The following is a 27,910-nucleotide window of genomic DNA, read 5'->3' as shown; positions in this document are numbered from 1 at the left end:
GGACTGAGTCACAGGGGCAGATGTATTAAGCCTGGAGAAGTGATAAACCAGTGATAAATGTAATGTGATAACACACCAGCCAATCAGCTCCAAAATTTAAATTTACGGTTAGGAGCTGATTGGCTGGTGCGTTATCACCTTGCATTTATCACTGCTTTATCACTTCTCCAGGCTTAATACATCTGCCCCACAGACAACTGCCATCACCCACACCTGGAGCTCAGCTAGACAGCCACTTAGGATTAGTATTGGGTTTCCGAGTACACAGAGAAAAAGACAGGTCATCTGCACAGCAGTGGTAGACAAGAGCATGACGTCTTATTGTTTCACCCAGTGGCAGCAAAAAGCATAGGAGATAGGATAAGAACCTTGAGGAACATTGCATGGCAATGGTGATGAGAATAAAAAGGATCCTCACCTGTGTTATGTCTATTGTGTGAAACAGAGCTGATTTACTTCTCACACTCAGAGCATGGATATGACCTCTCACTTGTGTGACTTCTCTGATGTGTAACAAGATTTGATTTCAGTGTAAAACATTTTCCACACTCAGAACATGGAAATGGTTTCTCACCTGTGTGACTTCTCTGATGTGTAATCAGATTTGATTGCTGTGTAAAACATTTCCGACACTCAAAACATGAAAATGGTTTCTCACCTGTGTGACTTCTCTGATGTGTAACAAGTTTTGATTTATGTGCAAAACATTTCCCACATTCAGAACATGAAAATGGTTTCTCACCTGTGTGACTTCTCTGATGTGTAACATGTTCTGATTTCAGTGTAAAACATTTCCCACATTCAGAACATGAAAATGGTTTCTCACTTGTGTGACTTTTCTGATGTGTAACAAGATTTGATTTCAGTGTAAAACATTTCCCACACTCAGAACATGGAAATGGTTTCTCACCTGTGTGACTTCTCTGATGTGTAATCAGATTTGATTGCTGTGTAAAACATTTCCCACAATCAGAACATGAAAATGGTTTCTCACCTGTGTGACTTCTCTGATGTGTAACAAGATGTGATTTATGTGCAAAACATTTCCCACATTCAGAACATGAAAATGGCTTCTCACCTGTGTGACTTCTCCGATGTGCAACAAGATCTGATTTATGTGCATAACATTTCGCACACTCAGAACATGAAAATGGTTTTTCACCTGTGTGACTTCTCTGATGTGTAACAAGATCTGATTTATGTGCAAAACATTTTGCACACTCAGAACATGGAAATGGTTTCTCACCTGTGTGACATCTCTGATGTTTAACAAGATCTGATTTATGTGCAAAACATTTCCCACACTCAGAACATGGAAATGGCCTCTCACCTGTGTGACTTCGCTGATGTATAACAAGAGCTGATTTGTATGTAAAACATTTCCCACACTCGGAACATAGAAATGGCCTCTCACCTGCCTTACCTGTCTGTGGGTTAAGAGCCTTTGTGTTCTGTGGAAAACATTTGGCATCTATAGAACAGGGAAACGCTGTGTCTACTGTCAGAGCTGTAACAGATGCACCAATATCAGAGTGATCAGGAGAACATTCCCCAGGATCAGGGGGATCAGCTGATAGAGCTGGATGTATAATTAGGGTAATGGGGTTAGTTCCTGGAGAATCCTGTCTGCTGTCATTATCTTTTATTTCACAATCCGGGGATAACATTAGATGTCCTCCTGAGATATTCCTGCTTGTGTGTCCATCTGCTGGAAGTAAAATACATTATGCACAAATAAACTTGAATGAAACAAATTAAATATTGTAGTTTATGTTCAAAAATGGAAAATTACTATAAATGAGTAGAGAAGACCCAGGATGTTACATGGTACATTATATAATTCTGTAACTGACATTAACCAGTACTATAGTTCTGGCATTGCTTTTATGTTTAATTAAAAATACTAGGAAGCTTGGACTGGAGTATAATAAACACTCAAAGACTGTGGGGAGGAGACTGGTCAAATCTCTGGGCTGGTGACACACAGTGACATGATGTGAGGGGGAGAGCAGGAGTATAATAGGGGCTGATTTCTCCAGATGTATGAGATACACTAGAGAGTGTGGGGAGGAGACTGGTCAGATCTCTGGGCTGGTAACACACAGTGACATGATGTGAGGGGGAGAGCAGAAGTATAATAGGGGCTATGGCTCCTGGTGTATGAGATATACTAGAGAGTGTGGGGAGGAGACTGGTCAGATCTCTGTGCTGGTAACACACAGTGACATGATGTGAGGGTAGAGCAGGAGTATATTAGGTGCTCATGGCTCCAGATGTATGAGACACACCAGAGAGTGTGGGGAGGAGACTGGTCAGATCTCTGGGCTGGTAACACAGTGACATAATGTGAGGGGGAGAGCAAAAATATAATAGTGGCTGATGGCTCCTAAAGTATGAGATACACCAGAGAGTGTGGGGAGGAGACTGGTCAAATCTCTGGGCGGGTAACACACAGTGACATGATGTGAGGGGGAGAGCAGGAGTATAATAGGGGCTGATTTCTCCAGATGTATGAGATACACTAGAGAGTGTGGGGAGGAGACTGGTCAGATCTCTGGGCTGGTAACACACAGTGACATGATGTGAGGGGGAGAGCAGAAGTATAATAGGGGCTATGGCTCCTGGTGTATGAGATATACTAGAGAGTGTGGGGAGGAGACTGGTCAGATCTCTGTGCTGGTAACACACAGTGACATGATGTGAGGGTAGAGCAGGAGTATATTAGGTGCTCATGGCTCCAGATGTATGAGACACACCAGAGAGTGTGGGGAGGAGACTGGTCAGATCTCTGGGCTGGTAACACAGTGACATAATGTGAGGGGGAGAGCAAAAATATAATAGTGGCTGATGGCTCCTTTAGTATGAGATACACCAGAGAGTGTGGGGAGGAGACTGGTCAGATCTCTGGGCTGGTAACACACAGTGACATGATGTGAGGGGGGAGAGCAGGAGTATAATAGGGGCTGATGGATACTGATGTACGAGATACACCAGAGAGTGTGGGGAGGAGACTGGTCAGATCTCTGGGCTGGTAACACACAGTGACATGATGTGAGGGGGGAGAGCAGGAGTATAATAGGGGCTGATGGATACTGATGTACGAGATACACCAGAGAGTGTGGGAAGGAGACTGGTCAGATCTCTGGGCTGGTAACACAGAGTGACATGATGTGAGGGGGAGAGCAGGAGTATAATAGGGGCTGATGGGCAGATACATTTTCCATATTAGTCTGTACTGACAGAGGAGGGTGTAGGATAAGAGATTGCTGTAGTGACTGAGAAAGGAGACTATGTGACTCTTTTCTGTAATAAGTGTTTATTACTCACCTGTGCTGATATCTGTAGTGATCTCCTCCTCCTTACACTGCTGATCACCCCTCACATACGTCTCTTCTTCTCCCTCTATATCTTCTGCCTTTATATCAGTCACATACGTCTCTTCTTCTCCCTCTATATCTTCTGCCTTCACATCAGTCACATACGTCTCTTCTTCTCCCTCTGTATCTTCTGCCTTTATATCAGTCACATACGTCTCTTCTCCTCCCTCTATATCTTCTGCCTTTATATCAGTCACATACGTCTCTTCTTCTCCCTCTGTATCTTCTGCCTTTATATCAGTCACATACGTCTCTTCTTCTCCCTTTGTATCTTCTGCCTTTATATCAGTCACATACGTCTCTTCTTCTCCCTCTATATCTTCTGCCTTTATATCTGACAGATCTTCTACCTATATAACCCCAAAAAACAATATATAATGACACTTACATAGAGTCAAATGAAGCGGAGGTGAAATAGTATAACACACATGCAGCTTTTTTACAGATCATATAGCAGGAATGGGAAACCTTTTGCCCTCCAGCTGTTAATGAACTACACATACCAGCATGCCCTGAAACAGTTTTGCAATTTGGTTATACTAAAACTGTTGCAGAGCATGCTGGGATGTTCTCTATCCCTGTCATACAGAGACAGTCACTTTGGTATATGGGTGAGACCCTAAATCCCACCTACCTGATCCTCCTGTGGGATCCTGTGATTCTCCCCTGTACAGTCCTGGGAATACAGAGGACGGGGACATCTCTCTGGGGTATCTCTGTTACTGGGTCCATCTGTAGGAGACACACAGTGACTGAGTACAGTGTATATATGTGATTATCAGATGATGTGTGTATATAGGGGCCCCCATACCTGCTCTCCCCTGTACAATACACGACAGTCTCCTCTTACCCAGTGATGTGAGGGGCCGGTGATTCTCCATTATCATGTCCTTGTACAGACCCCTGTGCTCCTCTATATACTCCCCCATCCTGCATGGAGACATAGACAGTGACATCCTGACACCTTATAGGAACCTGACACACACAGGGATACAGTCATCACCCAGACACATCCCCTGGTGTTACTGTATAATGTCCCATTCCCAGCAGTCACCTCTCCAGTCATAACCCAGACACATCCCCTGGTGTTACTGTATAATGTCCCATTCCCAGCAGTCACCTCTCCAGTTATCACCCAGACACATCCCCTGGAGTTACTGTATAATGCCCCATTCCCAGCAGTCACCTCTGCAGTCATCACACAGACACGTCCCCTGGTGTTACTGTATAATGTTACATTCCCAGCAGTCACCTCTCCAGTCATCACCAAGACACGTCCCCCAGTGTTACTGTATAATGTCCCATTCCCGGCAGCCACCTATCCAGTCATCACCCAGACACATCCTCTGGTGTTACTGTATAATGTACCATTCCCAGCAGTCACCTCTCCAGTCATCACCCAGACACATCCCCTGGTGTTAATGTATAATGTACCATTCCCAGCAGTCACCTCTCCAGTCATCACCCAGACACATCCCCTGGTGTTACTGCATAATGCCCCATTCTCACCAGTCACCTCTCCAGTCATCACTCAGACACGCCTCCTGGTGTTACTGTATAATGTCCCATTCCCAGCAGTCACCTCTCCAGTCATCACCCAGACACATTCCTGGTGTTACTGTATAATGTCCCATTCCCGGCAGTCACCTCTCCAGTCATCACCCAGACACATCCCCTGGTGTTACTGTATAATGTCCCATTCCAAGCAGCCACCTCTCCAGTCATCACCCAGACACATCCCCTGGTGTTACTGTATAATGTCCCATTCCCAGCAGTCACCTCTCCAGTCATCACCCAGACACTTCCCCTGGTGTTACTGTATAAATGTCCCATTCCCAGCAGTCACCTCTCCAGTCATCACCCAGACACTTCCCCTGGTGTTACTATATAATGCCCCATTCCCAGCAGTCACCTCTCCAGTCATCACCCGGACACGTCCCCTGGTGTTACTGTATAGTGTCCCATTCCAAGCAGTCACCTCTCCAGTCATCACCCAGACACATTCCCTGGTGTTACTGTATAATGTCCCATTCCCAGCAGTCACCTCTCCAGTCAGCAGCTGAATGATCTTGTTGGTGATTTCCAGGATCTTCTGGTCATTGTGTCTCACATGCATCCGCGAGTAAGGAGGAGGCACAGTGATGGGGCTCGGAGTCCTGCTCAGTCCTCCTGACACAAGTGGACAGCTGCTGGGTGTCTTACACTCACTGGATGTCTTCACTACTGTGTAATTCTGTGTAATGAGGGAAACATCAAATACCAATGTATATTCTCCCAGATCCCCCTCACCTCCCCAGTCATGTCCCAGTATTATTACTATAGATATAAGTGACATCACTGTTACACTCCCAGACCCCCTCACCTCCACAGTCATGTCCTTGTATTATTTGTAAAGATATACGTGACATCACTGTGCCGCTCTCAGATCCCCTCAGCTCCCCAGTCATGTCCCTATATTATTACTATAGATATAAGTGGTCACTGTTACACTCCCAGAGCCCCTCACCTCCCCAGTCATGTCCCAGTATTATTACTATAGATATAAGTGATGTCACTGTGACGCTCCCAGATCCCCTTACCTCTCCAGTCATGTCCCAGTATTATTACTATAGATATAAGTGATGTCACTGTGACGCTCCCAGATCCCCTTACCTCTCCAGTCATGTCCCTGTATTATTACTATAGATATAAGTGACGTTACTATCACACTCCGAGATCCCCTCACTTCCTCAGTCATGTCCCTGTATAATTACAAAAAAAGGGAAAATTACCCGAGGGTAACTGTCTCCAGGGGCTGATTGCGTAGGATCAACACAGCAGCTAAACCAAAGAGATGGTATCTGTCTGTCTCTCTCTATCTATTCTGTCTGTTGCAATGTGTAAAAAGGGGATGCTGTCTGCTATAATGTGTAAAAAGGGGACGCTGTCTGCTGTAATGTGTAAAAAGGGGGACGCTGTCGGCTGTAATGTGTAAAAAGAGGTACGCTGTCTGCTGTAATGTGTAAAAAGAGGGACGCTGTCTGCCGTAAGGTGTAAAAAGGGCTCTACTTGGTGTAGTGGCACTAATGTGCAGCGTAATTTGAATAATGGAGACTACTGTGCACCGTAGTATGAATTGGTATTATTTTGTGGCCACGCCCCTTCCCATGAAGCCACGCCCATATACATTTTTCCCCGCACCTACTGTGCGTACTGCCCCTATCTTGTATTGGGGGGAGGGGGGCACCAGTGCTGTTTCTTATACACAGTACTAAAATGCCTAGTTACGGCACTGTGCAGAGGGAGCATACAAAGTAAAGGTACAGTACTTTTTATTCCAGTTATGCAACGTAGACAAATAGAAAAAAAACATATTGGAAATTATGTGGTAAAATCACACACAAAACTAAAAATAATAACACAAATTGCAGTTAATGTTATTTCATTTTTAGAGGGCAACACTACAAAACAACACTAACTAGAGGAGTCACCTTAAACTGTTCTATACACACACTAACTGCATTCTATATAACAGACACATACTAACTGCATTCTATATAACAGACACACACTAACTGCATTCTATATAACAGACACACACTAACTGCATTCTATATAACAGACACACACTAACTGCATTCTATATAACAGACACACACTAACTGCATTCTATATAACAGACACACACTAACTGCATTCTATATAACAGACACACACTAACTGCATTCTATATAACAGACACATACTGTAGCTACAGGTCCCACCTAGGCCACTCCCACTAATCACACACAGTAGAAATGTGCAGAGTATGCTACATGCAGTACTGTACACACCAGATGACAGTCAGTGCAGCTCCTGATGTGCCAGTGGCTATTCGAGGGCATTGATTTATCACCTTGTCCAACACTTATTTACAGTAATCCATTTAATTTATCAAAACAACAAGTATGATATGCCTATGGGAGGGCCACACACAATTGTAGATTAGCAGTGTGCAGCATTAATAGACCTAGAGCAGCAGGAATGGTGCACTGCAGTGCAGAGCCAAACTCCTGCAGTTCCCCTGTGCAGAGGTCCCAGCCAGCAGTATCACACAGAGACTGCTGCATGCTGTGCACAGAGGTGTGCTGCCAGTGCCGATGAGCCTTGTCCTCTGCACCAGTGTAGGGCGGCAGGCAGGCTCAGGTTACCCATGAGAGAAGGGTAGATCAGCTGTGTGATAACAGTGCAGATCATACTCACTGTATACAGTATAGAGTATATAGAGCTGAGGCACAGAAAAGGGATGTTACAGGACCTTACCTAGCCAGAGCACTGGAGGATTAGGAGCATGAAGGCAGCGGCAGTGCCGAGTGCTCTGTCGGAAGTGAGCTGTCTGAACTTCCTGGTCAGGTCCTGGATAGGTCAGCTGATCATCATTGAGGCAGATGTAGTAGCTGTCTCCCGTGGTCTGTTTTCTCTGTGAGATTATTGGCCACGGCAGAGCCCCGCCCCCCTGCACTAGGCAGTCCTTACTATCACAGGGAAGGCTGATGCTGCCTCACGCCTCTCTGTGTCTTCCTGGAGCACCGCAACACACGTGAGTCTAGACTATAAACATTATTTGACGAATACAAAGATTATACTTACAAGTTAGAAATATTTACTTTGTACTGTCCAGATGATTTTTATAATAAAAACTCTGTATCTGTTGTATGACAGAAGAGGCACTGCCTCCCATGACAGCACGTCCCTGGAACTTGGATGTGCAGAACACCTTTCAAGAACATCTGGACTTCAAGGAGAGAAGCCAATTGTTTCTGAAAGAAAATAGACAAGGCCCAAATCTGGACTCTTATGGAGCCTAGGCGTAGGCCCACATCCACTCCCAATTGCAGAAAAAGCAGGAAACGTCCCAGATGAAATTCCACCGCAGAATATTGTCTGCTCTCCTCCAGAAATGTTGGTAATGTTTACACGTTAACCCCTTTCTTGCTTGGATCATAGTCGGAATGACCTTGTCAGGAATCCCTCTCCTGACTAGAATCAGCCGTTCAACTTCCATGCCGATAAATGTAGCCGTGGTAAGTCTTGATACACGAACGGGCCCTGTTGTAGAAGATCCTCGCGAAGAGGTAAAGGCCACGGATCTTCGAGGAGCATCTTGAGAAGATCCACATACCAGGCCCTTCATGGACAGTCATGAGCAATGAGGATTGCTTGAACCTTTTCCCTTTTTATTCTGTTTAGAATGCTTGGGATCAGAGGAAGTGGAGAAAACACGTACACCAGATGGTAGACCCACGGAGTTCCCAGAGCGTCTACCGCCACTGCTTGTGGATCTCTCGACCTGGAACAATTCCGCTTGAGTTTATTGTTGAGTCGAGATATAGGTGGATATCCCCACCGACGTGTCAACCACTGGAACACCTCCAGGCGAAGGCCCCATTCCCCTGGGTCCAGATCGTATCTGCTGAGTAAGTCTGTTTCCCAGTTGTCCACTCCCAGGATAAAGACCACCGACACCATTGCATGTTTTTCCGCCCAGAGGAGAATTATTGACACCTCTGACATTGCGGCTCTGCCCTGTTGGTTTATGTACGTCAATGCCGTCACATTGTCCGACTGGACCTGAATAGCCTGATTCTGAAAAAGAAATGCAGCTTGCTGAAGAGCGTTGTATATATCCCTAAGTTCCAGGATGTTTATTGGAAGGATGACTTCCTGACTTGACCACCTTCCCTGAAACTGTACCTCCTGGGTGACTGCGCCCCAACCTTTGAGGCTTGCTTTTGTGGTTAGCAGTATCCAATTCTGAATCCCAAACCTGCGGCTCTCGACAAGGTGAGCAGTCTGTAGCCACCACAGGAGGGAGATCCTGGTTTTAGGGGATAAAAGAATCCCCTGGTGCATGTGAAGATGTGATCCAAACCATTTGTCCAACAGATCCAGCTGAAAGCGTCTCACATGAAACCTCCCATACTGAATTGCTTCGTAAGAAGCCACAATTTTCCCCAGAAGGCGTATGCAGAGATGCACTGAGATTCAAGTCAGCTTCAAGACAGCCCGAACCATCGACTGGATTACAATCGCCTTTTCCAAGGGGAGGAATACTTTCTGAGATTCTGTGTCCAGTATCATTCTAGGAACTAAAGCCTCTGATTTGGTTCTAGGTGAGATTTTGGAAAATTCAGAATCCACCCATGAGCCAGAAGTAGTCTGGTCGAGAGGGCAATGCTCTCCAACAGTTGTTCCCTGGACAGTGCCTTTATCAGAAGATCGTCCAGGTACGGAATTATGTTCCCTCCTTGTTTGCGGAGTAGTAACATCATCTCTGCCATCACTTTGGTGAACACCCTTGGTGCCGTGGAGAGAACTGATAGTGACAGTCCTGCAGTGCAATCGAAGATAAGTCTGGTGAATCGGCCAGATCGGAATATGAAAGTACGCATCCTTGATATCCAGAGATACTAGGAATTCCCCCTCCTCCAGACATGAGATCACCGATCTCAGAGACTCCATCTTGAATTTGAGCACCCATAAGTATGGGTTCAATGACTTGAGATTCAGAATCAGTGTTACTGAACTGTCTGGCTTCGGTACTACAAACAAGCTGGAATAGTAACCCTTGTTTTGTAGATGAGGTAGAACTGGAACAATGACTTGGGTCTGTAACAGTTTTTGAATGGCATCCTGTTAGGTTATTCTTGCACCTTGTGAATCTGGTAAGCCTGATTTGAAGAATCTGTGAAGTGGGAGCTCCTGGAACTCCAGTCTGTAGCCCTGGGATATAAGGTCTATGACCCAGGGATCCTGGCACTATCTTGTCCTGATGTGACTGAAGAATTTTACCCGGGCTCCCACCTGACAGACTTCCAGGCATTGCGGTCCACCGTCATGCGGAAGGTTTTGAGGAAGCAGAGCCTGAACTCTGTTCCTGCGACCCTGAAGTAGCAGGTTTCCGTGGTTTACCTCTAGCACATCTGGCGGCGGCAGAAGAACCTCTGGCCTTGCCCCTATACTTGGCCGTCCGAAAGGACTGTAGGTTGGGTGCTGAAGAGGTCTTCCTAGCTGGGGGAGCTGCAGAAGGAAGGTATGTGTACTTACCCACAGTAGCTTTGGAGATCCATTTGTCAAGTTCATCTCCAAATAAAGCCTTGCCTGTGAAAGGTAGGCCTTCCACGCCTTTCCTGGAGTCCACTGGCGTAGCCATAAACCCCTGTGTACCGACACTGCCATAGCTGTAGTGCATGCATTAAGCAGGCCTATCTCTTTTATGGCTTCCACCATAAAGTTTGCAGAGTCCTGTATATGTTGCAGGAGCAAAATAATCTCCCCTTGAGGCAAGGTATCTAACCCCTCAATTATGTTACCTGACAATTTATCAATGGCTCGTGTAATCCACCCATATGCTATAATGGGTCTCTGGGCCACCCCTGAAGCTGTATACAAAGATTTAAGTGTAAAATCAATTTTGCAATCAGACGTTTCTTAGGGAGGCTGCACCCAGGACAGGCAATACAATTTTTCACGAGAGCATCTACTATTGGTGGATTTTCCCATTTTTTCCTATCCTCAGGAGGAAAAAGAAAAAGATGATAACAACCGTTTAGGGATTTACCCATGGTTCTTCAAACAGGGTATTTAGTTCCTTTGACACAGGAAAAGTGGCTGAGGATTTCTTCTTTATATTAAAATGAGATTCCTCAATCTCATCCGTCACCTTATCAGGGATATTCAGAACTTCTCTGATAGCTTCTATGAGAGCCTCTATTCCCTGTGACAGAGTACCCTCCACCACCTCTGAGTCCACCTCACCCTCCTCCAAGTCCGATCCCTCATCATCAGAGGCAGACTGCAGTATGTGGACCAAAGTACGTTTCTGCGGACAAATGGCAGGGGACTGAGACGCTGATTTCTCTTTTCAGAAACTCAGACATGGATTGTCTTAAGTATTGTGTCTCTTTCTCGTTCCGATGGGGTGATTCGGGTGATGTGCTAAATTTTTAGCCCAACTACGACCAGCTTCTCTGACATGCGAGGGAATGCCCAGCACAGGGCTAGTCCGCCCAGCATGTCAGGCCCGACCCTGTCATACAAGTACAAAAGCATCGCACAGCGGCGATGCTTCTGTACTGTAGGAGTAGCTCTCAGCCAGCGCAGTTCCCGCGCACTGGCTGGGAGTTACTCATCGCTGCTCGGGTCGCAGCGGTTGCGTATGACATCACGCAGCTGCCACTGCCCGCCCACGGCACGATCCGGGCATGCCTGCGTTGCACGGACCACACCCCCTAAATGGCTGCTAAATGCCGCTGGCCCGCACAGCGACCGCCTCTGCCTGTCAGTCTCTGGGCAGTTCAGGCCTGATCGCTGCTGTGTCAACATGCACATCACCGATCAGGACTGAATTAGTCCCCGAGATAACTTCGTATAAATGGAAGAAATCATTCCCCTATAAAGTCCAGCCATGCTGGTTCAGCCCCACTAGCCTGGGAAGGGACACTACACTGAGTGCACACTATTGACCCCTGGGAAAGAGGAGCACTGTGCCTTACATATAACACACTCTTTGCCTGACATACTGTATAGTGACAGCATACACACACACACACACACACACACACACACACACAGGAAAAGGTTAAATGCACAATTAACCCACAAAGAGCCCTTCCAGGGAGACACAGAGATTATGGAACCAGCACACGGCGCCCTTATCGCTGATGTCAAGCTTAGCCGGGTCGCAGACTAATAACCTAGATTAGGGACTTCGTACACTAATAATCGCTTCACCCTGCTATAACCCCCGGGTACCGCTGAAGTAATCTGTAGTCTCTCCAGAGGAGCTGCGCTTCCCTGTCAGTCAGCGTCTGTATAGCTGCAGTAGGGAAAATGGCGCCTGTGAGCTGCTGGATCCGCTCATGCTGAAGCCCCGCCCCTTCAATGGCACGCGGTCTTCCCGTTCTTCTTTATACTAGCTGTATGTCTTATGTGCATAAAATGGATACCAACTCCTTTTATATCTTTGTTGCCAGTCTAGGTACTGTGTCCGCTGCTCAGCCATAATGGCCGGCGAACCACTAACTAGGACGCAGGCTTAGTACTCACCACTCTTCATTCTTCTGGCTCTGTTAGGGGTGGCGTCATGCTGCGGGAATGTACGCTCATCGTGGTGGGGCTTGCAAATAGTTCCCTCAGGAGCTAGTGTCCTGTCAGCGGGGAACGGGACCATTAACCCTGAGAGAGGTTGGGCCATTAACCCCCCTAAATCCCACGAAGCAGGCAGGCTGGTGCCAACCAGTCCTGCCTGAAAATAACAAACTCAGAAACTAAATGTAGAAAACTCTTCAGGAGCTTCCAGAGATGTGACCGTCTCCTTCGGGCACATTTTCTAAACTGAGTCTGGTAGGAGGAGCATAGAGGGAGGAGCCAGTGCACACTATCATTTTCTTAAAGTGCCCAAGGCTCCTAGTGAACCCGTCTATACCCCATGGTACTAATGTGGATCCCACTATCCTCTAGGACGTAAGAGAAATCAGTTCCGCTATTACGTCTGTGAAGACCCTCGGGGCTGTCGAGAGGTCAAAGGGCGGTGCCTGGATCCGACACTGAGAGTTCTTTGGGGCAAACCGTAGGAGTACCTGATGTGTAGGTCAGATTGGGAAGTGGAGCTATGCGCTCTTAAAATCAAATGACACCAAGAACTCAGACTCTTCCAAGGCCACGATTACCACCGTTAGTGAATCCTCTTGAATCCGTAGACTATTAGGTATGGATTCAGGGAATTCAGTTGCAGGATGTGACTGACCGAGTTGTCCGTCATTAGGGACCACCAATAAATTTGAGAAGAACAGTTCCTTTGATGTGTTGGAACTGGAATAATGACTTCTGCTTCCAGGAGCCTATGAATAGCCGCTTGCAGAGTTACCTGTTTTTCTAGGGAAGCTGCCAACCTGAGTGGAAAATTCTGAGAGGAGGAGTATCGAGCTCTAGTTTGTAACCCCCCCAGATCAGGTCCGAGGCATCTCAGCAGGTGCCTTCCCAGATGTGACTGAAAATTCTGGGACACGCTCCCACCTTGGGATCCCTGAGAATAGGGGAGGGAGTCCTGCTGCAGGTTCTGATGGGTAGTAGTGGCTCCCCGACCTCTATGACCTCTGGCACCTCTGCGTTTGAGGCTCCCCTGGCTCTACCTCTAAACCCTGTAAGCTGAAAAGGACCAGTGTATGTGCTCTTGGAGGTGGAACTGCAGAAGGGAGATAAGCAGACTTACCTACCATGACCTGTGATAGCCACTTATTCAATTTTGATCCAAACAGGGCATCTCCTGCGTATGGAAAGCCTGCTCCACCTCTCTTTGACTCTGCATCCGCTGTCCATTGATAGTCACAAAATCCTATGCGCCGAAAATGCTTTCGAGGATCACCTGGAGTGAGCAGTCCTACATCCCTGGAAGCCTCAGAGATAGACTGCTGATTTTATGTATAAGGATTTCTTTAAGGAAGAGAGTTCCTGGGATCAAAAGTACGATCGGCTTTGATAACTGGGTAACCGAAGGATCCACTGTTGGTGGATTTTTCCCTAGTTCCCTACTGTCAAAAGGAAAAGGAAAAGAAAGTAGAATTGTCCTAGGGATTTGAACTTCTTATCCGACTTTGAACTGTGGCTATCTAGTTCCAGTGATACCAGAAAGGTCACACAGGGACTCTCTTGTCTACCAAATAGGAAGGCTGCTGCAGCTCACCTTTCTTCTTGGGTAATTGTGAGACTCCCATCACAGTCTCTAGTAGAGATTCAAGCCCTTGTGAGGAAGATTCAATCTGTTTTCTCCTCAGCTTCCACAAATGTGCCTCTCTCTAGAGGTGGCATATCACCACGATTTTAGTACTGCAGGGAGTGACCGTTCTTTTGTTACCCTGTCCATGACTAAAAACCAAAACTCTTTGCCGCATTCTGCTCCCAGATAGGCTCAGGGGTGTGTAATGTGTGCGAATGAAAGATTTCCCTATCTCTCCTGGCAATTGCCAATTCTGAGGATAGGTCAGCCATAAATCCTGTTAAAGCAGACACCCAAATCGGTATGGTCTCCTGAGTTGTGATGGCTGGCTGTGAAGCAGACTGCTGCCGACACTGCTCAGTCTGATGATATATCTGCATTGGCTGGCTGTGAAGCAGACTGCTGCCGACACTGCTCAATTTGATGATATATCTGCAGTGACTGTGAAGCAGACTGCTGCCGACACTGCTCAGACTGATGATATATCTGCAGTGGCTGGCTGTGAAACCGACTGCTGCCGACACTGCTCAGTCTGATGATATATCTGCAGTGACTGTGAAGCAGACTGCTGCCGACACTGCTCAGTCGGTTGATATATCTGCAGTGGCTGACTGTGAAGCAGATTGCTGCCGACACTGCTCAGTCGGTTGATATATCTGCAGTGGCTGACTGTGAAGCAGATTGCTGACAACACTGCTCAGTCTGGATTCCACAGGGAATAACATTGGGGTGCAGGTAAAAGAGATGACAACAGTAAGTAGCCACAGACACCACATTCTCACGACAGGAGAAAGTACCAGCAGCTAATGCCATACAAACCCAAAGAAGCTAAGTGCGTCAGGGTGGGTGCCTTGTGGAATCCAGTGTACCTCGCAGAAAGAGATTAAACAAAGGTAAGTTCTTACTATAAACCTCCTTTTCTGCAGCGGGGTACACTGAATACCACAGGGAATAACATCGGGGATGTCCTAAAGCAGTTCCTCATGGGAGGGGATGCACTGTAGTGGGCACAAGAACCCGGCGTCCAAAGGAAGCATCCTGGGAGGCAGAATATAAAAGGCATAGAACCTAATGAACATGTTCACTGAGGACCACGTAGGCGCTTTGCACAATTGTTCGAGGGACGTGCCACGGCGGGCCGTCCAAGAAGGTCCAACAGACCGAGTAGAATGGGCCTTGATAGTAGAAGGAGCTGGAAGTCCAATCTGTAAATAAGCTTGTGCAATCACCATACTAATCAATCTAGCCAAGGTCTGCTTATTCGCAGGCCAGCCATGTTTGTGAAAACCAAAAAGAACAAAGAGAGAATCAGATCTCCTAAGGTAGCGGTTCTCTTCACATAGATACGGAGAACCCATACCACATCCAAAGACCGCTTTTTGGAGGACAAATCAGGAGAGATAAAGGCCGGAACCACAATATCTTGGTTAAGGTGGAAAGATGACACCACCTTAGGTAGATAACCAGGGCGAGTTCTTAGAACCGCACGGTCACAGTGAAAAATCAGGAAGGGAGACCTACAGGATAAGGCACCCAAGTCTGAAACCCATCTAGCAGAGGCAATAGCCAGCAAAAACAAGACCTTAAGTGTAAGCCATTTAAGGTCCACAGGCTCAAGAGGTTCAAACGGAGACTCTTGTAGGGCATCCAGAACAACCAACAAATCCCAAGGAACCACAGGAGGAACATAGGGAGGTTGAATCCGTAAAACACCCTGAGTGAAGGTATGAACGTCAGGCACAGTCGCAATTTTTTCTCTGAAACCACACCGACAAGGCTGAGACATGAACCTTGAGAGAGGCCAGACAAAGGCCTGATTCCAGGCCCTGTTGCAGAAATGCCAAAAGGTTCGCAGTACTGAACTTGTATGCATCAAAATTCTTAGCCGCGCACAGGGTGAAGAATTCCAGACTCTATAATAAATCCAAGCCGAAGCCGGTTTACGGGCTTTCAACATCATTTGAATGACCGCCTCAGGAAAAACCTTTGGCCCTCAGAACTGAAGCTTCAAGAGCCACGCCGTCAAAGCCAGTCGGGCCAAATCCTGGTAGAGACAGGGGCCCTGAATGAGGTGGTCTGGGCGTTGCGGAAGCAGAAGAGGATGCTCTATCGAGAGACCCTGTAGGTCTAAGAACCAATGCCGTCTGGGCCACGCTGGAGCGATCTGAAGTAGTATTCCTCCTTCTTGCTTGAACTTCCTTATCACCCTGGGCAGAAGTGACACCGGAGGGAAAACGTACGGCAGTCGAAAGTTCCATGGAATTGCCAGTGCATCCATGAACGCTGCTTGAAGATCCCTTGTTCTTGCACCGAAGACCGGAACCTTGTGATTGTGTCGAGACACCATCAGGTCTACATATGGTAGGCCCCACTTGTACACTAGGAGTTGAAATACTTCTGACTGAAGGGCTCCACTCTCCGGTGTGTACATCCTGACGACTGAGGACGTCCGCTTCCCAGTTGAGGACCCAGGAATGAACACTGCCAATATGGCTGGCAGATGGTGTTCCACCCATTGAAGAATCTTTGACACTTCCATCATTGCCATGTGGCTTCGCATGCTGCCTTGATGATTTATGTACACCACTGTGGTGGCATTGTCCGACCTTACTTGAACAGGCCTGTTCTGTAACAGAGGCAGGGCCAGTATCAAAGCATCTCTAGAATATTTATTGGAAGAAGAGATTCCTCCCTGTTCCACCGACCCTGAAGAGAGTGTTGCTATAACACCGCGCCCCAACCCCGCAGACTGGCATTCATCTTTAGAAGGACCCAGTTGGAGATCCAGAAGGAATGACCCCTGCTCAATTGTTGGTCCTCTAGCCACCAGCTCAGTGGCAGATAAAGTTCCGGAATCAAGGAGATCGTGTTAGATCTGATCCGGTGAGGTAGGCCATCCCACTTGACCAGGATTAGCTTCTGCAGAGGACGAGAGTGAAATTGAGCGTACTCTACCATGTCGAAAGCCAACTCCATGAGGCCAAGTACTTGCATCGCCGAGTGTACCGACACTCACGGACAAGAAAGGAAGTATCTTATCTTGTCCTGAAGCTGCAGGACCTTCTCTTGGGACAAGAACAACCGTTGGTTGTGTGTGTCCAACAATGCCCCCAGGTGCACCATGCTCTGAGCAGGCACCAGGGAGGATTTCTTCCAGTTGATGAGCCACCCATGTTCTTGTAGGAATTGGACCGTCAGTTCCAGATGATGGAGGAGAACCTCTGGGGAGTTTGCCAGGATCAACAAGTCGTCCAGATACGGCAGGATCCCGATACCCTGACGGCGGAGCAGAGCCGTCATAACCGCCATGACCATGGTGAAGATTCGCGGAGCCGTGGTCAGTCCAGAAGGTAAGGCCTGGAATTGATAATGTAGGCTGCCAATAGAAAACTGCAGGTATTGCTGATGTGACATGGCAATAGGTATATGTAGGTAAGCATCCTGTATGCCCAGGGATACCATATAGTCCATGGGCTCCAAGGCCAGAACAATAGAGCGAAGAGTTTCCATACGGAACTTGGATACCTACACAAATTTGTTCAAAGACTTGAGGTTGAGAATGGGCTGGGAGGAACCATTCTGTTTCGGAACTAGGAACAATGTTGAATAGTACCCCCTGCCTCTCTGAGCCAGAGGCACAGGCACTATCACTCCTGTGTCCAGGAGGGATTGTACCACCAAATGGAGAGTTTTTGCTTCACCGGATCCGAAGGTATATTTGTCTAGGAAAACTGGCGAGGGGACGTTTCTTGAAAGAGATGGCGTATCCATGAGTGACGACTTCCCTTACCCAGGAGTCCTAAGTGGTCTGTAACCATACCTGGGCAAACCGTAGTAGTCGGCCTCCCACCCTGGGATCCCCCAAGGGGAGGCCCGCCCCGTCATGCAGCAGGCTTATCTGGTTTGGAAGCAGGCTGATGGGAAGCCCAGGAACGTTTAGGTTTGGGCTTAGAGGTTTTGGAAGTGCGTGCCTGTTTCGGGTACGCCTGACCCTTTACTTTACTTAGAGGTCGAAAGGAACGAAAGATGGTACTTTTAGCCTTCGGAACCAAAGGATTAGTACGACGCAGACATGCAGTTTTAGCAGACGCTAAGTCAGCAACAATCTTGTTCAGATCTTCCCCAAAAAGGATGTCTCCTTTAAAAGGGATAACCTCCAAGGTATTTTTAGAGTCCAGATCCACAGACCAGGACCACAACCACAGAACCCTGCGTGCCATAATGGACGTAGTAGACGCTTTGGCCGCCAGGACACCGGCATCAGAGGCCACCTCCTGAATATAATGAGAGGCTGTGATAATATATGAAAGACACTGTCTGGCAATATCAGAAAAATTAGAAGGTAGCTTCACTTCAACTTCTTGAATCCAGGCTTTAATAGCCTTCGCAGCCCAAGAAGCCACTACAGTATGCACAGCACCCGCAAGAGTGCAAATAGACTTTAAGCAAACCTCCATGCACTTATCCGTCGGTTCCTTCAGAGAGGTGACAGAAGTGACAGGCAGAATAAATAACACCACCAGACGCGCCACTTGTGAATCTACCGGCGGCGGTGTTTCCCAATTTTTACTTAACTCTGCAGCTGTCACGATCCGGGTTATTAGCCCCCATTATTTACCTGCTAAGTGCCTTCTGAGACTGGCCCAGCGTTCCAGGCCTGGGTTCTACCTGCGCTGTCTGCGGGCAGCGCGCTGCATATCTGTATCTCAAGGTGCTCCTCGGGTGATCGCAGCAGCGCTGACATGGCAACATTATATTAAACATCCATCTGTTTAAAGTATGGCGTCTCCTGCCCTCTGCGGCCTCCGCCGCCATTACTGCCGATTCTCACACATTAAATACAAACAGACTTTCCCTCCAGTTTCAAACATGGGCGCAGCCATGTTTGTTTTGCATCACATGTTGTTTTCAGCCTATCCACTGCAGTCTGGGCTCTGTATAATTATCCAGCCAATCCCTGCTCACCAGCTGGTATAAATATCCTGCTCCAGGGCTGGGTAAGGGTCAGTGCTTTGGTTGTCAATCCTGCATACATGCCTGTCCTGTTTGGTGAATTCTCAGCTTGACTTTCCAGGGATTCCAGCTCCTGTGATTCAGCTTCTCCAAGAGACCGGCACCAATCCCCATCTTGCGGTGCAGCCTGACTCCTGCAGTGTTCCAGCTCTGCTTCCTGGCTTTCTACTGCGGTCCTGACATTGGCTTCCAGCGTTGGTTCTATTCTGCCTCCAGCTTCCAGCGGTATCCTGGTATCGTTATTGCTTCCATTATCTACAGCATCGCTCACTAGCTTCTGTGGTGAAGTGTCACTGGCTTCCAGCTTCCAGCGCGTCACTTACATCACCCTCAGCTTCCAGCAGTGATTGGTGTTACCATCTGCCTACAGCGGTGCTTCACGTCATCTCCAACGGTATTCATATATCGCTCTGCATATTATTCCACACAACATCGGACCACAGTATCCATCGATGCTCACCATTGAACTGTTGCTCCAGTGGTGAGTTCAGCACATCTTTCCTCACACCGGGTCCGTCCAGTAGTCTATGGCAATCCTATCTACATCTCTTCAGCCTCAGTGTATCAGTGCCTATCCCAGTCTTCTGTCTACCACCTACTGGGCGGTACTTGCTCGTTCCTCATTACAGCGGTTAGCTGTGGCCACAGACTTTCCAACTCCGGATTTTGGCAAGGACTTTACCATCTTGTTCTGCATAGCCACAGTCACAAATACCAGTTGCATTCCCAGGAATGTTGAAGATATCTCATTGCCAAGAGTTATACTGTGTGTTCAATAAACTGACTGTTATATTTTACTCCGTTGTTGTGATCACGCCTTTGGGTTCTAACATCATGTATGTCTAGGAACCAAATCTCACCTCCATGGTTCACTTACACGCCAGCCCCTACATCTGAGGGTTCATGGTGTTCTAATCATCCAGTATGTCTAGGAACCTAATCTCACCTCCATGGTTCACTTACATGCCAGCCCCTACATCTGAGGGTTCCCTCAGTCAGCCTCAGCCCTCAGTTGTGACAGCAGCGAGGGGATAATGAGCTAGTATTTTCTTAGACAGAGAGAATTTCTTTCCTGGAGACTCCTAGGATACCTGACGTATGTCAACGAAATGGTCAGAATGGGGCAAAATTAATTTAGTGACCTTCTGACGTTTGAACTTATCAGGTTTCTTAGACGTATGCGGAGGTTCAGATTCATCATCAATCTGAAGAATCAGTTTGATAGCCTCCAAGTGGTCAGGAACATCCTCCTGTGTAATAGATTCCCCATCAGAAGCATCTGCATCAGTGTCTGAGGGGTCAGTGTATACGCCATCTTCATCGGATGAAGTACCCGAAACATGCGTGGATTGTGAGGTAGTAATGGCCCGCTTAGATGACCCTTTGGTCCTAGGAGGGTGAGGGTTAGGTTTATATTTAACCAAAGACTGATTTAATTGCTGTAACTGAATTGACAGAGTATCTGCCCATGGCGTACTAACTGCAGGGACAATATGTGGCTGCAATAGCACAGGAGGTCCCATAGGGGGCTTAAGTCTCGTTACTAGCGTAATCAGTAATTGGAAAAAGCAGACCAAGGTGGGTTTTCGTGTGCCCCCAGTGCTGCAGGCTGACTGGGGGGTATAGAACCCCCAATACCTGAACCCTCAGCTGCAACGTTTTCCTCCGAGCAATCCGTGGCATCAGCTTAAGGACATCCCACCTACCACTAACTTTGTCGTTGGTGCCAACGTGCACCAAGACCACCGGGTTGTTCCCGGCCCCTCCCAACAATCTTTCTACCCGGTCTGCAATGTGCCGTACCCGAGCACCCAGGAGACAACAGACTGTACGACGATCCCGGTCCCGGTAGCAGATTGCCCTATCCTGTGAAACACTATATAGGACCCTGACGCACTTAGCCCCCCTCAGGGTACAGAATATAGTGATAGCAATGTGTGTGAGATACACAGAATTGGAACCACACAGCAGCTATAGGCACACACAGTCACATGTGCAATGCAGGAATTATTACAAACAATAATAAAACTGCACTGGACTAGCAATACTAAGTAAAGCTATGTATGTACGTATACAGATACAGGTTGAGTATCCCATATCCACATATTCCGAAATACAGACTTTTTTGAGTGAGTGTGAGATAGTGAAACCTTTGTTTTCTGATAGATGAATGTACACAAACTTTGTTTAATACACAAAGTGATTAAATATATTGTATTAAATGACCTTCAGGCTGTGTGTATAAGGTGTATATGAAACATACATGCATTCTGTGCTTAGACTTAGCTCCCATCGCAATGATATCTCATTATGGTATGCAATTATTCCAAAATACGGGAAAATCCATATCCAAAATACCTCTGGTCCCAAGCAGTTTGGATAAGGGAGACTCAACCTGTATAACAATGCACAGTAACCACTGGGTGTATATCACAGGATACTTGTATTAAATATCCCTGAATGTATGCACTGTCTAAACGACTTGTAGAATACTTAAGTGTCTGTAAATGGACAGCGCTGATGAGACAGGCGGCTTTACAGAGAAGACATCGCCCAGCAGTCCCAGAATCAGCGCAGCTCTGTGTAATGGCGCCCAAACGCTGACAGGGAGTGAGGGAGACAGAGAGATGCAGCTCCGGGGCGGGAACATTTACTCTTAATGGCGCCTGGGGCTGGGGCTACAGGTCAGAGCATTATCCCCTTGCTGGAATTCACCACCGGTACTGCGGGGCCTATACTAAACGGATTTAGTAAATCCGACCTGTGCCTCTTGCCCTGGTGGATATAGTGGGGTCCCTGCACGGCCACAGTGTCCACACCAGCAGTGCAGACTGTCTCCGGAGACTGCGCTGGATCGTGATTTCGGTGGGTCCAGCCTCGGGGACCCTCTTACCTCCTCCCGATGATGCTGCCACGCGATCCAGGAGTGCAACGGCGGTATGTGTGCCTGATGGGACGGGAGCGCCCCCGCTGTAAGTACCCGGCAACCAGGGCACAGGAGTATACAGCGCCGCTGGGGGAGGTGAGGGAGCCGCAGCACGGAAGGTCAGCATGACATATAGCACCAAGTGCCTGTGCTGCGGACCTTGAAGTCTTCTTTCTTCTTAAAAAGCTCTTTTCAGGCTGCCTAGCGCAGCCCCCCCCCCGTTAGCTGCCTGCACTGCAGGCACCAACTTACAGACTGCACTCCAATGCCTGGAGGCGGGGTTATAGAGGAGGTGGCGCTATGCATCCTGGGAACAGTCAAAGCTTTAGCCTGTTGGTGCCTCACATCAAGATCCAACTCTACACCCCAATGTTATTCCCTGTGGAATACCAGTGTACCCCGCTGCAGAAAGGGAAGATCTTTAATAGCCTCGCTCATAAAATTTGCAGCATCCTGTATATGTTGGAGCAGAGTAATGACCAGAGAGTATAAACTCAATAACCATATCAGACCACTTGACTACCGCCCTGGAAATCCACCCCTGGGGTGTTGTGCTGCACCTGCTGCTGTATAAATTGCCTTGAGCATGGTCTCAATGTTATGGTCAGCCGGCTCGTTCAGGTATATAGCCCCTGGATACAGACTGACGGGAAGGGGGGGGGGGGAGATGTTCCATACCTTCCTGTCCTCAGCTGGGAGGCGAAACGTAGTTAAAAACCTCTGAGTAATTTTACATTTCTTAGTGAAACCACTAGAGGGAGCTGAGAAGCCTTCTTGGTATCTGTCTCTCTCTTTTAGCTACCGATAAAATCTTGCCGTGTGTACACACCATTAGCCCCATGAAGCAGGTGGTCTGTCTGCCAACCAGAGCTACCTGAACATAATAAAATACAAGAAAAATAAAGGAAACTCTCTGGAGCTCCAGAGAAAATAACCTGGTTCCTTGGGCACATTTTTCTACACTGAATCTGGTGGGAGGGGCAAAGAGGGGAGGAGCCAGCACACACATACACACTAAAAGTTTTTAAGTGCCAGGCTAGAGTGCACAGGTTCTCAAACTCGGTCCTCAGGACCCCCACACAGTGCATGTTTTGCAAGTCTCCTCACAGAATCACAAGTGACATACTTAACTCCACCAGTGGACCTTTTAAAAGGTGTCAGTGATTAATTAATACACCTGTGCACCTGCTGGGTTACCTGCAAAACATGCACTGCGTGGGGTCCTGAGGACCAAGATTGAGAACCACTGCTACAGTGGAACCGATCTATACCCCATGGTACTAAAGTAATAGACCCCAGTATCCACTAGGACGCAAGAGAAAAGCTTTTCAGGGCTGCCCAGTGCTGCCCTCCTGTTCGGTGACCTGCTACTGCAGGCACCAACTCGAAACTGAGATGATCCCCCTGTATACTATGACAGCACAGGCCACTCCACCTGTATATAATGACAACACAGGCCGCTCCCCCTGTATATCATAACAAAACAGTCCACTCCCCCTGTATACTGTGACAGCACAGGATGCTACCCCTGTATATTATACTGTATATTATGACACATTGGCCACTCCCCCCTGTATATTATAACACTGGCCACTCCCTCTGTATATTATGACAACACATGCCACTCCACCTGTATATAATGACAACACAGGTCGCTCCCCCTGTATATTATAACAAAACAGTCCGCTCCCCCTGTATATTATAACAAAACAGTCCGCTCCCCCTGTATACTGTGACAGCACAGGATGCTACCCATGTATATTATGACAGCACAGGATGCTACCCATGTATATCATGAAAACACAGTCCACTCCTCCTGTATATTATGACAGCACTGGCCACTCCCCCTGTACATTATAACACTGGCCGCTCCATCTGTATATTATACTACATATCATGAAAACACAGGCCACTCCTCCTGTATATTATGACAGCACAGGCCACTCCCCTTGTATATTATAACACTGGCCGCTCCCTCTGTATATTATGACAACACAGGCCACTCTACCTGTATATTATGACAACACAGGCCACTCTCCCTGTATATTATGACAACACAGGCTGATCCCCCTGTATACTATGACAGCCCAGGATGCTACCCCTGTATATTATGACAACTCAGACCACTCTCCCTGTATATTATGACAACACAGGCCGCTCCCAATTATTATGACAACAGAGGATGTTACCCCTGTATATTATAACAACTCAGACCACTCCTCCTGTATACTATGACAGCACAGGATACTACCCCTGTATATTATGACAACACAGGCCGCTCCCCCTGTATACTATGACAGCACAGGCCCCTCCACCTGTATATTATGACAGCACAGGTCGCTCCCCCTGTATATTATAACAAAACAGTCCGCTCCCCCTGTATATTATAACAAAACAGTCCGCTCCCCCTGTATATTATGACAGCACAGGAAGCTACCCCTGTATATCATGAAAACACAGGCCACTCCTCCTGTATACTATGACAGCACAGGCCACTCCGCCTGTATATTATAACACTTGCCGCTCACTCTGTATATTATACTGTATATCATGAAAACACAGGCCACTCCTCCTGTATATTATGACAGCACAGGCCACTCCCCCTGTATATTATAACAGTGGACACTCCCCCTGCATATTATGACAACACAGGCCACTCTCCCTGTATACAATGACGGCACAGGATGCTACCCCTGTATATTATGACAACACAGGCCGCACCACCTGTATACTATGACAGCAGATGATGCTACCCCTGTATATTATGTTAATACAGACCGCTCCCCCTGTATACTATGACAACACATTATGCTACCCTTGTATATTATGAAAACACAGGCCGCTCCTCCTGTATACTATGACAACACAGGCTGCTACCCCTGTATATTTTAGCAACACAGGTCGCTCCCCCTGTATACTATGACAGCACAGGATGCTACCCCTGTATACAATGACAGCACAGGCCACTCCTTCTGTATAGAATGCCAATACATGCTGCTCTCCCTATATAATAACAGTAACAAGACACCACAGGGCCCTCCCCCTGTATACTATGACAGCACAGGCCGCTCCCCCTATATTCAATGACGGCACAGAATGATACCCCTGTATATTATGACAATACAGGCCGCTCCCCCTGTATACTATGACAGCACAGGATGCTACCCCTGTATATAATGAAAACACAGGCCGCTCCCCCTGTATACCATGACAGCACAGGATGACAACACAGGCCGCTCCTCCTGTATACTATGACAGCACAGGATGCTACCCCTGTATATTATGACAATACAGGCCGCTCCCCCTGTATACGATGACAGCACAGGATGCTACCCCTGTATATTATGACAACGCAGGCCGCTCCCCCTGTATAGTATGACAGCACAGCATGCTATCCCTGTATATTATGACAACACAGGCCACTCCCCCTGTATACTATGACAGAACAGGCCGCTCCCCTGTATACAATGACGGCATAGGATGCTATCCCTGTATATTATGGCAATACAGGCCGCTCCCCCTGTATACTATGACAGCACAGGATGACAACACAGGCCGCTTCTCCTGTATACTATGACAGCACAGGACGCTACCCCTGTATATTATGACAATACAGGCCGCTCCCCCTGTATACGATGACAGCACAGGATGCTACCCCTGTATATTATGACAACACAGGCCGCTCCCGCTGTATACTATGACAGCACAGGATGCTATCCCTGTATATTATGACAACACAGGCCGCTCCCCCTGTATACTATGACAGAACAGGCCGCTCCCCCTGTATACGATGACAGCACAGGATGCTACCCCTGTATATTATGACAACACAGGCCGCTCCCGCTGTATACTATGACAGCACAGGATGCTATCCCTGTATATTATGACAACACAGGCCACTCCCCCTGTATACTATGACAGAACAGGCCGCTCCCCTGTATACAATGACGGCATAGGATGCTATCCCTGTATATTATGGCAATACAGGCCGCTCCCCCTGTATACTATGACAGCACAGGATGACAACACAGGCCGCTTCTCCTGTATACTATGACAGCACAGGACGTTACCCCTGTATATTATGACAATACAGGCCGCTCCCCCTGTATACGATGACAGCACAGGATGCTATCCCTGTATATTATGACAACACAGGCCACTCCCCCTGTATACTATGACAGAACAGGCCGCTCCCCTGTATACAATGACGGCATAGGATGCTATCCCTGTATTTTATGGCAATACAGGCCGCTCCCCCTGTATACTATGACAGCACAGGATGACAACACAGGCCGCTTCTCCTGTATACTATGACAGCACAGGACGTTACCCCTGTATATTATGACAATACAGGCCGCTCCCCCTGTATACGATGACAGCACAGGATGCTACCCCTGTATATTATGACAACACAGGCCGCTCCCGCTGTATACTATGACAGCACAGGATGCCATACCTGTATATTATGACAACACAGGCCGCTCCCGCTGTATACGATGACAGCACAGGATGCTACCCCTGTATATTATGACAACACAGGCCGCTCCCGCTGTATACTATGACAGCACATGATGCTATCCCTGTATATTATGACAACACAGGCCGCTCCCCCTGTATACTAGGACAGCACAGGATGCTAATATAGAAAGCCAATACTTGCCGCTCACCCTATATAATAATAATAAGACACCACAGGACCCTGCCCCTGTATATTATGACAGTACAGGCCGCTACCCCTGTATATTATGACAAAACATGCTGCTCCCCTGAATATTAATACAACACAGGCCGCTCCCCCTGTATAGTACAATGCCAAAGGACACAACACCTGTAATGTTCCGTTTATGGAAATACAGTAACGGCGGAGTCTGCTCCACCCGTATTACGGCAACGGCGGGGTCTGCGCCACCTGTATTACGGTAACGGCGGGGTCTGCGTCACCTGTATTGCGGTAACGGCGGGCTCTGCGCCACCTGTATTACGGTAACGGCAGGGGCTGCGCCACCTTTATTACGGTAACATCAGGGGCTGCGTCACCTGTATTACGGTAACGGCGGTGTCTGTGACGCCTGTATTACGAAAACGGCTGGGTCTGCGCCACCTGTATTAAGGTAACTCCGGGGTCTGCGCCACCTGTATTACGGTAACTACGGGGTCTGCGCCACCTGTATTACGGTAACTACGGGGTCTGCGCCACCTGTATTACGGTAACGCCGGGGTCTGCGCCGAATGTATTATGGTAACAGCGGGGTCGCGCCACTGTATTGCGGTAACGGCGGGGTCTGCGCCACCTGTATTACGGTAACGGCAGGGGCTGCGTCACCTTTATTACGGTAACGGCGGGGTCTGCGACGCCTGTATTACTGTAACGGCGGGGTCTGCGACACCTGTATTATGGTAACGGCGGGGTCTGCGCCTCCTGTATTACTGTAACGGCGGGGTCTGCACCACCTGTATTACGGTAACGGCGGGGTCTGCACCACCTGTATTACGGTAACGGCGGGGTCTGAGCCACCTGTATTACAGTAATAGGACACTAGAGTGTCAGCCACCTGTACAGGGATAATGCAGCACCAGAGGCTGCTCCAGCTGCACTACAACAAGGCACCAGAGGCTGCTCCCCCTGTAGTACAGAACCTGACACCAGAGCTGCTCAGCCTATAGAATAATAATAATAATAATATCATTACCTGCTGCCAGACACAGCAATGGCTGCTCTCTGCTCCTGCTGCCTTGTGGGAATGATAGAAGGAAGGAGCTTAGACCAGGGGAAAATGGCCGCCGCTCCTGACGTCACTACACGGCCAGGAACCTATTGCTGCTGCCTGACTGGTCTACAAGAAAATGGCCACCGGCCTC

General features: G+C 47.9%; 1 protein-coding gene across 3 annotated transcripts; it reads right to left on the bottom strand.

The window, feature by feature from the left end:
- Window positions 1-155: 155 nt before the first annotated feature.
- Window positions 156-27,880, bottom strand: LOC134984473 (gastrula zinc finger protein XlCGF57.1-like). 3 transcript variants are annotated; one of them, XM_063950044.1, is made up of 6 exons: window positions 27,742-27,880; window positions 5,422-5,610; window positions 4,228-4,307; window positions 4,012-4,109; window positions 3,328-3,727; window positions 156-1,708 (listed from the first exon to the last, which is right to left on the bottom strand). In XM_063950044.1, exons 3-6 carry the CDS (start codon window positions 4,304-4,306, stop codon window positions 453-455), a joined length of 1,833 nt encoding a protein of 610 aa, XP_063806114.1. In that variant the 5' UTR covers window position 4,307; window positions 5,422-5,610; window positions 27,742-27,880; the 3' UTR covers window positions 156-452. The 3 variants fall into 3 exon arrangements, with proteins under 3 accessions (XP_063806114.1, XP_063806116.1, XP_063806115.1); XM_063950046.1 differs by having other exon boundaries at window positions 156-1,705; XM_063950045.1 differs by lacking the exon at window positions 27,742-27,880 and adding an exon at window positions 6,030-6,134.
- Between the last annotated feature and the right edge of the window lie 30 nt (window positions 27,881-27,910).

Source organism: Pseudophryne corroboree (genome assembly GCF_028390025.1).
Source record: "Pseudophryne corroboree isolate aPseCor3 chromosome 3 unlocalized genomic scaffold, aPseCor3.hap2 SUPER_3_unloc_57, whole genome shotgun sequence".
Classification (NCBI taxonomy): domain Eukaryota; kingdom Metazoa; phylum Chordata; class Amphibia; order Anura; family Myobatrachidae; genus Pseudophryne; species Pseudophryne corroboree.
The sequence above is the reverse complement of the archived record's forward strand: the minus strand, read 5'-3'. Positions and strand labels throughout refer to the sequence as shown.

What these genes read in the sequence shown, in the direction of transcription:
- LOC134984473 (XM_063950044.1), bottom strand. Translation starts at nt 4,306, where the DNA reads ATGGGGGAGTATATAGAGGAGCACAGGGGTCTGTACAAGGACATGATA. An exon ending in GGATCCCACAGGAGGATCAG is followed by an intron (nt 3,728 to 4,011) that starts GTAGGTGGGATT and finishes GGGGTTATATAG; the next exon opens with GTAGAAGATCTGTCAGATAT. An exon ending in CACTACAGATATCAGCACAG is followed by an intron (nt 1,709 to 3,327) that starts GTGAGTAATAAA and finishes TTTTACTTCCAG; the next exon opens with CAGATGGACACACAAGCAGG.